The sequence below is a fragment of the Wyeomyia smithii genome, chromosome 3, assembly GCF_029784165.1.
Source record: "Wyeomyia smithii strain HCP4-BCI-WySm-NY-G18 chromosome 3, ASM2978416v1, whole genome shotgun sequence".
Taxonomy (NCBI): Eukaryota; Metazoa; Arthropoda; class Insecta; order Diptera; family Culicidae; genus Wyeomyia; species Wyeomyia smithii.
Window position 1 is genome coordinate 58,643,436 of NC_073696.1, and position 11,904 is coordinate 58,655,339.

General features: G+C 40.4%; 2 protein-coding genes across 3 annotated transcripts; one reads left to right on the forward strand and one right to left on the reverse strand.

Annotated features, from left to right (window-relative positions):
• Window positions 1–957: 957 nt before the first annotated feature.
• On the forward strand, window positions 958–3,939 carry LOC129730664 (ribosome biogenesis protein SPATA5). The gene is made up of 2 exons (XM_055690179.1): window positions 958–1,558; window positions 1,618–3,939. The coding sequence occupies exons 1-2, from the start codon at window positions 1,162–1,164 to the stop codon at window positions 3,576–3,578; spliced, it is 2,358 nt and encodes a 785-aa protein (XP_055546154.1). The 5' UTR covers window positions 958–1,161; the 3' UTR covers window positions 3,579–3,939.
• LOC129730665 (ectonucleoside triphosphate diphosphohydrolase 5) lies at window positions 3,694–7,489 on the reverse strand. 2 transcript variants are annotated; one of them, XM_055690180.1, is made up of 4 exons: window positions 7,289–7,489; window positions 4,754–5,861; window positions 4,530–4,693; window positions 3,694–4,473 (listed from the first exon to the last, which is right to left on the reverse strand). In XM_055690180.1, exons 1-4 carry the CDS (start codon window positions 7,322–7,324, stop codon window positions 4,384–4,386), a joined length of 1,398 nt encoding a protein of 465 aa, XP_055546155.1. In that variant the 5' UTR covers window positions 7,325–7,489; the 3' UTR covers window positions 3,694–4,383. The 2 variants fall into 2 exon arrangements, with proteins under 2 accessions (XP_055546155.1, XP_055546156.1); XM_055690181.1 differs by lacking the exon at window positions 7,289–7,489 and adding an exon at window positions 6,721–7,159.
• Between the last annotated feature and the right edge of the window lie 4,415 nt (window positions 7,490–11,904).

An 11,904-nucleotide genomic window follows, 5' to 3' on the forward strand; every position in this document is an offset into this window, starting at 1 on the left:
CTGTATTACTGAGTTTCAATGCTTGTTCATCTCTCATTATATGAGCATGACGAACACATTTTTCGTTGAAACCATAATTGCACGTGATTCACAAAATTTAATTAAGCATCACCGGTGTAATCCTTCAAACCTGTATAGGTACCTTGTGAAGAATATCAAAAATAGGTTTTCGCTTTTACTTGATGAAAAACAGTACTGTATAGTTCTTGACAACAAACGGTACAAAAACTGTGTTGCCGGAACGATAAATTTTCTCTTTAAGCGACTCTATATAAACATCAAGGGGCTCTTGTGGCTGTCAAACTCTACACATTTTCCATTTGACACTCATTTATCCTGGTACCAGCGTTTCTGGTACCCACTTTCTGGTTGGTTTGCCCTAAAACTAGTGCAATAGAGTAAAAGTCTCAAATTGTCGGTAAACTCATTCTCGAATAAATATCGTTTTAGATGGGAAAAACAAGAACTCAATATTTGTTTTCAGTACAATACGCACTTTCAATGAATAAGATAGGTTTTGTAAGCATTTGAAATAAAATATTGACGCCGTAATGAATTGATGATTGGTAGGCAAAATGTTGACGTTTATAGTCCCACAATAAACATAGACTCTGGTAAAACAGTCTATTTCCCACCAAACCAAAATATTTTACCAATACAGTGACATCTAGGCATCAAACGAACCATTTAATTGCGAATTTCACCGAAAATAAATACAGCCCTGATCTTGAACACCTCCAGAGGTACCAGATGTGCAGATTTATCTGCAAACCACAGACTTCTGAAGTCCTTGCAGAATTTATTCAAAATACAGTTTTTTTATGATGTTATGCAGATTTCTGCTTAGGTCTATTTATATCTACGTGGACTTTCTCAATATATGTGCCGATTTCTCAGTCTTTTTTTGCTGAAAAAAGTAAATGTGGTTTAAGGCAGATTTAATTCATTTACAGAGTTTTTAAAAAAGATTGGCAACTCTGGCGCTGTACCGGGCAGAAACGTAAACAAAAACATAGCGCAAAGGATATGGCCAACGTTTCGTTTCACGTGTTGATTTTCATTCGTTGAATAACCAGGAATTACCTTCTCTCATTAAAAAAGAGTATTATTCTACTTTTGAAAAATCGTCAGACTGTTCCAGCCTAAAAGCTCTTCATCAAAATGCCTCCCAAAAGTGCTAAAAAGGAGAAGACCGGCTGGTGGAAGTGTGAACGTTGCCAATTTCATGTTCTCGTGTCGGAACTAACCCAGCATCAGTCAGAAGGCTGCCAGAAAACGGACGCTCTGAGCGGGTTCATAACAAGCACAGGCGTATTCCACAGTAGAAGTGTGGAAATCACCAACGTGACCAACGTAGATGACTTGAAAGACATTGGTGAACCTCAATCGAGCGCGTTGATTCTGTTCAGTCGAACAGTGATGGACAAGCTTAATTTGGTTCTCGGCGATTTGGTAGAGATTACTATTATTGGTGGAGAATCCGGTTCCAGTACATTTGTCAGAAAGGCTTGGCCAATAGAAGAGAAAAATGGTTCAAGGGTAATCATGGTTCATTCAGGTGAATTATTTTTCATAATCTAGGAATGACAATGATTCTTATTTGTTCTTTTTTTCTAGGTGAAACACAGATTTTCTCGGTAAATATATCAGATGTGTGCATCAAACTCTTTCGAGAACCAGTTAAGGATGCCAATGAGGTAATATTAAGTTTGCAAGATGTCTCACAGTCAGATCAAATTGTCACAAATCAGCAAACATTTGAGCGACTGCTTCGTAGACAATATTTCGGTAGGGTAGTTAGTGAACTGAACACGCTTAGTCTCAAGCTTTGCAATAAGTTATTTGTTTTTAAAATTGCTAAAGTTAACTTGAAACAGACTAGTAATCAAGAAGAAATCGAAACTAGGCTACAAAACTTATCGTTGACCAATAAGTACTTTTATATAAACCGGGAAACGAAGCTTGTTATTGGTTCAGAACAGCGAAGCGATTTATTAAACACCAAACAACGGGACTATTCGACCGAAAATATTGGTGGAATTGATAGCGTTATCAGGGAAATCATAGACATTGTAAATTTAGCTTTAGGAAAAACGAATCAACCCCCTCGGGTCCCTGTCAACCGAGGCGTACTTGTGTACGGTGTGTCTGGCGTTGGAAAAACTCTGCTGGTGGATTCAATCGCTCACCACATGCAGTGTAATACGATAAGAATACGGAGTACAGAAATTTTCAGTAGGTTCTATGGTGAATCCGAAAACAATATAGCTCAGTTGTTCAACAAAAGCTTCAGCAACTACCCTGAACCGACGATAATCATTGTAGAAGAAATACAAAATCTCTGTCCGAAATCGGAAGCTTCAGACATTGTCAGGCGTATTTCGAATTTTTTCGTGAATTTATTAGATAGTTTGCACACTAGAGAACAAGGATCTAGATCGATAGTACTTGCTACCACTGATAATGTGGACAACCTGAACCCTGCACTGCGACGGAGTGGTCGCATGGAGTATGAGTTCGAAGTTCCTGTACCAAGTGCGGAAGGACGTGAGCAAATATTATCAAAAATTCTGTCTTCACACCGGCATACAATGACACAGGAAGAAGTGAAAAACATTGCGCGAGTTACTCACGGATTTGTCGGCGCAGATCTTGTTAGCTTGGTAGGGCGCGCGATGCACGAGACGAAAGCACCTATCGGTTATAGCGACATGATTTCCGCACTGCAGTTTGTCAAGGCTAGTGCTATGCGAGAGATACTTATCGAGTGTCCCGAAGTACACTGGGATGACATTGGGGGTCAGGACGATTTGAAGCTAAAGCTTCGTCAAATCATTGAATGGCCCATTCATAGACCGGAAATATTCGCTCGTCTCGGTATCTCACCTCCACGCGGACTGCTAATGTTCGGTCCTCCTGGATGCTCGAAAACAATGATTGCGAAAGCAATCGCCACCGAAAGTAAGGTGAACTTCCTCTCTATAAAAGGTTCGGAGCTGTTTTCAATGTGGGTCGGCGAGTCGGAGCGTGCCGTAAGGGAGCTGTTTCGCAAGGCACGCCAGGTCGCCCCGTCGATAATCTTTTTCGATGAGATCGATGCCATCGGCGGCGAGCGGTCGGCAGATGGTGGGGGTAGTTCTGTTAAGGAACGTGTTTTGGCACAGATTTTAACCGAAATCGATGGTGTGAGTGCCCTCAAGAACGTTAAGATAGTTGCCGCCACAAATCGACCCGATTTGATTGATAAAGCGCTGATGAGACCCGGTAGACTGGATCGTATTATCTATGTTGGATTACCCGATGCGAAAACTAGGGAGGAAATATTTCGGATTAAACTTGCCAAGATTCCAACGAGCGAGGATGTCAGCTTGCCGACATTGGTGTGTAGCACTGACGGGTATTCCGGGTCGGAAATTGAAGCTCTCTGCCAAGAGGCAGTCATGGAGGCATTGGAGGAGTCATTTGATACTCTTGAAATCGGACAGAAGTATTTCGATAGGGCGCTGCGCGTCGTTAAACCTCGGACTAGTCCAGATTTACTACAACTGTACGAAGATTATTTAAAACAGCATCAGTAGGGCACCAAAAATATGTGCTTTAAATCAGTGATTAGTGGTTATCAATCGCAATAAAAAGAATTCCTTAAGTCGAAGTCTGAACGAAGTTTTGTAAGATAAAAAGTATTTTACACAGTTACTCTTCAGTGGGTAGAAAGTTTTTATTCTACATTCTTTTGAATCTTATTTTACATTCAACTACGACAGGGCGTTTTTATAACATGTGAGCTACCTTCCATCAACGTGCAATGTGAATTTACAAGCAATGCTCCTAAAAAGGTTCACAACACTTAGTGGAACTAGTTTTAAGGGTAATTGAGTTAAGGGAATGTGCTTTTAACGATGACTCTTGTTTAAAATATATTCACAATTTGTAATACGACGCAATTGCTTGAACTATTATTTCTCTTCTACGTTAGCTTGTGGCAATCAAAATATGACATTCTCTAGTGAAGGGTTTTACTTTAAGGCACATTGAGGTTTATCATTCATATTTCTTGTTACTGCTGTTAAACGTTGGTAGAAAAATAATATGCACTCATTAAAACAAACCCCTATTCTGGGGTGACTGGAGGATAAAATAGCAATATGCGACAAATATCGTTTATAAAACATCGACTATCAAAAAATTTCATCATCAAAAAAGTGATCATGACTTGTCCTCTTTTCGGTGTTCTGTCGGTATATTTATAAAAAACGAAAACAAATCAAATACGAAATCCCTATACTTTCTCAGCTGTAGCTGATTTTGTTTGGTTGGTGGTTTCTGGTTTACTGATTGTATAATCGTTGTTTGAGTTCGACTTTGCTTGTGGCCGCAAAAGATTCACAGTTGCGAGCTTTTGTTGCTAGTTAGGATGTTGTACGCGCAGCCAAGCGCCCAAGATATCTCGTGGCCATCGATTTTCTTGTATAGCTGTAAGAAAAAAGGTGTTTAAAAAAACAGTTCCATATTTAAGCTTGGTATCATACCTTCAATGGCGTTTTTGGCTTGAGCCCATATCCCTCTTCCAGGAGAATAGAGATAAATGTCAAATCGATACACATAAATGGTTGCTCTACATTGGCCTCCTGGCAGACTTCTCGAGCACGCATCATAAAATCGTGTACGGTTGCTTCACCTCCCTGGAATGGATCTGATCACATCACATCAGTTAAAACAAAGTCATCGATTTGAACTAAAGAATGCAACCTACCGACTAATCCCGTCTCGATAGCCCGATCGAAAAAGTAGCTGAATGCGGAGATCTCATGCTGCTTTAGTGTTACTGGTTTGGGTTTCAAAGTGGGCAGCACCTTGCTACTGACGATCGACGCACACAGATCGTAATCCACCTGGGGTTCCCCAGTTGTTGAGCTTGGATTATCCTTACCACTAATGAAAAATTGCTCTGCACCGTACCGGAACAGCTTGTTTTTGACGATCGGATTAACACACTCACTCGACAGATTTCTCGCATTCTCCGAAGCACCATTTGTGAATACTGCATGTCGAACAGCCATTAGACCCGCCCCTAAATAGCTATTGGTAAAAACATCAACGTGCGAATTGAATGTAGGAACTTTGTGCATGAAATCTTTGTACAGTGGCGTCTGTGAGACATCTTTAGGCGCGAAGGTGACTTGTGTGCTGCCGCCACCCAAATCCAATGCCGCAACTGTATTGCGTCCGTTCAATTTTCCCAACAGGAAATTAATTGTGAACCATGAGAAAATGCCTTCATCTGTGCCATCCATAATTTCCACCGATCCGTCATTTACTAGGAACCCTGATTTTTTAAACAAGTCTCTACATGCCTGAAGCAATCCTTCCGCTTGTTCAGGCTTTAGCAGTCTCAGTCCTGCCGTTGCTTTCAGTACCAGTGGCGTGTCTTTCAGCTTGTTTTCGGGAATAACATTTTTTGCCTCCTGCAGCAACTTCTCGATCGTAGCCGCCCCTTCCTCGGGTCGATCTGCAAAAGCGGATAAACCGGGCTTAGAATGCCGGAACAGTTCATAATCCAGCACTAGCCGGCCATCCAAGTAACCGCGATGAAACTCAAAGGCCAACACTCGGCTTCCCGTTGAACCGGCGTCCACTACTACGGCGTACGTTTTCTCATGGTAACCGAGCTGCCCGGCAATGCTGTCCACGATCGGATGGAATGAGTCGGTGTAGGTAAGCAATAGGAAAATGAGCAACGATGCGCTCACCAGCAGGCACAAAAAGGAAAAGCGTAGATTGTTGGCGACGATCTTAGGATTGGTCTTCCGCCTGGCTCCGGGTGGAGCCTGTGTCCGATCTGACGAATCTTGCTGCTGCAGCTGGAATAGAAAGATGCATTGATTAGCTCAACTATAATCCAGGCTTATAAGAGTTAAAAATCTACATGCATAACAGACTAATAACAGAACAAGTTCGTTGTCTTCCTTTTTCAAAATAACCTAGACATTCACTTAAACGGAATGTTGAAAATCATTAATAATTGGGAAAACTGCACTACGCTTGTGCTAAGTGACAAGAACTTTGCGAAACTAAAAATATGCCCCAAACGTTTCCGCATAGAGAATTTCAAGACAAGCTGCGTGATTCACGTAATACACTTACTGCTTTTCTCTGGCAGGAACGCCTTGCTATCGCTGAGAAAATTTAAGGCTTAACTATCGAAAATGATAGTAAAGTGAATTAGTGAATATTCTTTTCGCTGGTGCAAACCCGAACAAATGTTTGAAACATGATTGTGGCCTGCCTTTGACATCATTGCTAAGCTTCAAAGACCGACGACCGTTTATTGCGAGATATTTCATTTGAATTGCCGTGCCAACGTCGTCGTTAATACGCTCGTACAAAATGACTAATATCTTTTAACAAATTGCCAGTCATTGTCGTCGCCACCACTGCTACCAGATTTCCAAATAAGCAGCAAAAAAGATAAGCTCGAACAAATCGTTATCAGTAAAGATGAGGCACTTGTTTGCTTGAAATTGTATGTCATTCTATGGCTTTTAGAATAAAACCGATGTTGTGACCTTCAATAAACTTCATTAAAAAAGCATCGGAAACTCCAAACTATAATGCCAAGGTCACCCACCAAACAAGTTACAATTTGCATGTTCCATTATGTTTAGTTCAATTCAGTAAGAGATAGTTTTTAATTTTGTTTTACTAATCAACATAATTTACCAGTTGATACTCGAACCTCATAGTGGCCGTTTTTTCAGTCGAGAACGTGATAATAAGCTCTACCACTTAATTTCTGTCCAGCATCCACCGCGCGTTAGTACAAAAGCAACAAGCGACATCCGTCAAGGATTATCAACACACATATTTGTTCCACTTGTGCAACAAAAGGCAAATCGTGCCAACTTTTTTTTTCCATCAGTTCTTCAGATAGAACAAAACAAACATATAGCAACAGATCCACTCCAACTTTCACTGGTTTTTGTTGCAACGGATAAGCGGTAAAATACGACTGCAATATTGCCCTGATATGATGCAAAATTGCTGACTATTGAATTATCTTCGAAAACTGCGCTGGTTTTGATTGGATTTGATGGAAAATTACTGCAAAAAACACACAACTCGCACGATTTTTGACAATTATTCGCTCTCTGAGAGCATAATCATCACCGTCTCGCAATCGTGCCACAACACGTTCGGAGTTATCCGGTTGCATAACATGAGCAAGTTGTACTAAACGAAATCTATACGAAGCAAGTAAATAATCGGCAACTAATATGTCGATACTAACCTTTCGATTGCGCAGATTTTGATTTTGCGACGGCATTCTGCTCGTTATGTCTGTCTATCGTGCACTATCACTGTACAAAATTGACTGATGATAAAAGATAGAAACTCTCAATGATTTATAGTACTGAACCAAAGGCTATCCGTCAAAATAATCTAAAATACTGCTCATCAGCGGACGGACATCACAACAGACTAGTGATGGGAAACTTATCGATAATATCGATAAATGCTGGTCATCGATATTATCGTTAATTTTTGTCGTTAACGATAATTATCGATATTATAAGGGTAAGCACAAGTCAGTGCGGCTGGTTACTGGAGGAGACCCAAAAGAAGGAGACCTCACCTACCCTACCCCAGGAGTTGCTTTTGCCGCTAGGTATTTGTTGGGTGCTGTTATTCGACACGATTTAGCATTGTTGGGGGTGGTGTAACGGTTCGCCCCGGGTGTCACTGAGTTTCTGAGAAATATAGGTAACTAAAAAGGTATTGATAGTTTTTAGTTTCCTAAGAACAGATGAATTCGACAACTTAGTACTGGAGAACTTTGAAAAAATATCCAAACTTTTTGCACTATCTCATAAAAAGCAATGATACGAAATTGTAATAAAATGCATTTTCTTTGGCTCGCCAACTCTTATAATATGATGGACATGCATAGCGGCAGTCTATTGGTAATTGTTTAGTTTAACTTGGAACTGTTTAAGTTTAAAGTATCTGTTACCCAATAAACAATTTTTAGTTCCACTAAAAATCCAAATCAACGAAATTGTTGCGCCAAAAAAGTATCCTGATGTATACAGGAGGTAGACAAAATAATTGAGATAAATAGAATTCTCTCGGATTTTAAATGGCCAGAACTTTACGAAAAATGAATCAATTTTGATAACTGGTTTCATTTCACTGAAAAACAGTATTATATTAGTATTACTTGGGAACTTGGTATGACCTACCTACACCGAAAATGTTTCGGATTTCAAGAGTGTGTGTCAAAGTGTACATTTTTGCAACGCATAGAGCGTTTTAGGCAACTAAATTGTCTATCTAAAATACTTCATTTAAAAAAATCTGAGATCACCGATATTTTCTAAAATCCTTTTTTGTTCTTAAAATTATATTTTTTTCAGAGCAGGATCTTAAACTCATTTTTTTATATTTTCGAAGGAAAGTTCAGATAATTTTTACTAAGATATATTGATTCATAAGAAAAAGGTTCAAATACAGTTAGGTTTTCTTACGCGGGGGATACATGCCTCGTGAAAAAACCATGTTAATTCAAAAATCCGCTTGATAAACCGCTTTAATTCAAAAATTCGCGTAAAAACCACGTTAATTTGAAAATCTGCATAAATAACCTTTTAGAGAAAATCCGTGTGAAAATAATCTGATCTATTTAAATGTTAATCCAGATAAATTGCTCTATGACCTACACACCCACAATGTTCGATTGAATTCTGCTAGAGTGCTGCAAGCTCAAAGAAAATTAGTACCCAACAGGGAAAAAACCGCCAGAATCAACACCCATACTTAATAAATTCATACCTCGATGATTCCTTGGCGAATTTCCAATCTTTGGCTACCAATGAACCCGAAATAAATTCTTATTTATTGACAACATATAAACCTAAGTGAAACAGAATATCATAAAAAGTTCTACGCGTTGCAAAAATGTACACTTTGGCACACACTCCGGAAATCCGAAACATTTCCAGTGAACCTTGGTCACGTCCAGTTCTCAAGTAACAATAGGAAACTAGGACAGTTTTCCAGTGAAATGAAACCTGTTTTGTCAGAATTGATTCATTTCTCGTGTAGTTTTGGCCATTTAAAAATTGACAGAATTTTGCCTGCTTCAATTATTTCCCTTATTATACAACCTTCAAAATAAACTTCGGCTTGAAACTACTCCGTAGAAAGCACTCTCGGCGTAAAACCCGAAGACTTTCCAAAACAAACTGTTTAACTCGTCCGGTTATTTGAATTTTTATTTGCAGTATCGTAAGATTTGTCATTCAAGGCCTTAACACAATGGATACGTTGCGGCTGCGTTTGCGGCAATTTGACAGTTAGCCCATACATTTACTGTCACATTGACGTCAACGCAACGCAACGTATTCATTCTGTTTGGGCCATCACTGTCTCTGTTTTTAAAGAATTTATATAGCAAAATTGCATTTGTCGAATAACGTTTGCGGTAAAAAAAGTAGGAGGGTGGTATTCAAGACACGACCGCATGACGTTGACTACCGTATTCTTAAAAAAAAATATTCCATTGAAGCAAATAGTAGAGGGAATTGCAACGCTTCTTTTACAAAACTTCTGTAACAAAATTTCGAGGCTCCAAAAGGTACCAGTTTCCGATTTTTCTCGTCCAGAATTCCAGCCATTTTAGTATTTTGCAGTAGCCATTTATTACTAACAGCCACCAGCATAACAGGTGAAACCGGCACGAGATGACCGGTACTATTTTGTCTTTCCTCCTTTCAGCTGCTAACACCTAGCGCTGTCGTGAAATTAACATCAACATAAACATGCATTTTTGCAAAGTTTTTTCCGCTAGCAACAGCAATTGTAAAACATAAAATTCAACTAACCGCTTCTATTATAAAACTGCTAGGCACCAAAAGGTGCCAGTTGCCGATTTCTTGTTTACTGGTTTCCGTCCAGAATTCCAGCCATTTTAGTATTTTGCAGTAGCCACCAGCATCACGGGTCAAACCGGCACGAGATGACCGGTACTATTTTGTTTTTCCTCCTTTTAGCTGCTAACACCGAGTGTCCGTATGTACCCGGTACGGTTTAATAATGAAACTGATGGGGTGAAATGTTCGAACGATACGTTTTATACCAAGGCTTCGTCAGATAATTAGAAAAAGGGAGGGGCTACATAGATGATGGAATGGTAGAGACAAATGTTTCTTGAAAGCTGCGCCGGCCGCTGTCGTAATATTAACACCAACACAAACATGCATTTTTGCAAGGTTTTTTCCGCTAGCAGCAGCATTTGGTAAAACAGAAAATTCAATTAGCCGCTTCTGTACCAAAATTTCGAGGCACCAAAAGGTGCCAGTTGCCGATTATAGTTTCCTGGTTAGTCCGTCCAGAATTCCAGCCATTTAAGTGTTTTGCAGTAGCCATTTACTACTGAAGCCACCAGCATTACGGGTGAAACCGGCACGAGATGACCGGTACTATTTTGTATTTCCTCCTTTCAGCTGCTATCACCTAGCGTCCGCATGTCACTGGTGCGGTTTTGGAATCAGAATGATGGGGCGCCGGCCGCTGTCGTAAAATTAACACCAACAAAAAGATGCATATTTGCAAGGTTTTTTCCGCTAGCAGCAGCATAAACATCGGAAACAGAAAGTGACAACAACAATAACAACAAAGTCAAAACGATTGTATCCGTTAGTGTCGACTGTGCTTGGGAAGAGAGGTAGTGATTGGCTGCGCGGTATGATTTAGACAATCGATATTAATTACCAATTTTTCAATAGTGTATCTCAAACAATAGTTTGTTTTTGTTACATAAATTTAACCGTAAAAGAATTTCTGATCGATTGATGCCAAAACCTCGAAAACCTGATTATAGATGACTGCAAAATAAGCGCTCAAAACCTGACCACTTTTCTCTGGTTTTCCCTGGTTGAATTACTAGATTTTCAAATTCAGGGGCCTAACTTCGATATAGACGTTAGTCAACGTCAAAAAATCAATCTTAGTAACCCATGAGTTAGCAAAAAAAATTGACAGCCCTATCAGTCAAACTCTAACTGTGATGGCGAAAAAAGTGAAGCTACTCCGTTCAGAAGTGTGCGCGTTCAAAGAACGGTACCCCGCCGCGTCAAAAACGGACATCGTGCGGCACTTTGTGGACCCCGGGTATGTCGGCATCTACAACATCTTGACACTATTGGACAACGATCAGAGCATCGGAAGAAAGCCCGATTCCGGACGGCCAACGACCCTGAGCGACAAGGAGCTTCCAAGGATGCTGAAGAGGAAGACCGAGGGAAAAGTGGTTAAATCGCTGCGTGCACTTGGCAGAGAGATTGGTGCGTGCTCAAAAACAGTGAAAAAGCATCTGGAGAACATGGACATACATGTAGGAAGCGGCAGTCCCGTCCACTGGTCTTGGAGCTGCAGGCAATGACGCAGCGACAGCGGTTGAAGATGGTCAAGTCAATTTTCACGGCGAATCGCGACGCGGCAGTGGTATTGGACAACTAGACCTATCTCACCCTGGATGGCAACGACTAGCAGGGCTCTCCGTATTTTACCTCCCACACGAAGGAAGTGAGCATCGAGGTAAGGTTTATTTCACAGACCAAGTTCCCCAAGAAGGTGCGGCTGTTGCTGTCAATCAGCGAGAAAGGGATGTCAAAATTGCTCTTCTTTCGCTCCGGGCGAAAGTATGTTCAATTTGCTCAATATTTAATGAAATAAAATTTGGATTGTTTTTTAAAATTAATGTTAATCTGTACATGTGGCATCCCTGAGTACGAAGTGCCTGACAGAAGTTGCGTCGTTCATCAAGAAATACCATAAGCGCGAAGACACGGTGTTCTGGCCAGATTTGACGTCGGCCAACTATTCGAAGCGATCGTTGGAGAAGAT

What these genes read in the sequence shown, in the direction of transcription:
- LOC129730665 (XM_055690180.1), bottom strand. Translation starts at nt 7,324, where the DNA reads ATGCCGTCGCAAAATCAAAATCTGCGCAATCGAAAG. An exon ending in AAAATCTGCGCAATCGAAAG is followed by an intron (nt 5,862 to 7,288) that starts GTTAGTATCGAC and finishes TTTCTATTCCAG; the next exon opens with CTGCAGCAGCAAGATTCGTC. An exon ending in TATCGAGACGGGATTAGTCG is followed by an intron (nt 4,694 to 4,753) that starts GTAGGTTGCATT and finishes TGATGTGATCAG; the next exon opens with ATCCATTCCAGGGAGGTGAA.
- LOC129730664 (XM_055690179.1), top strand. Translation starts at nt 1,162, where the DNA reads ATGCCTCCCAAAAGTGCTAAAAAGGAGAAGACCGGCTGGTGGAAGTGT. An exon ending in GGTAATCATGGTTCATTCAG is followed by an intron (nt 1,559 to 1,617) that starts GTGAATTATTTT and finishes CTTTTTTTCTAG; the next exon opens with GTGAAACACAGATTTTCTCG.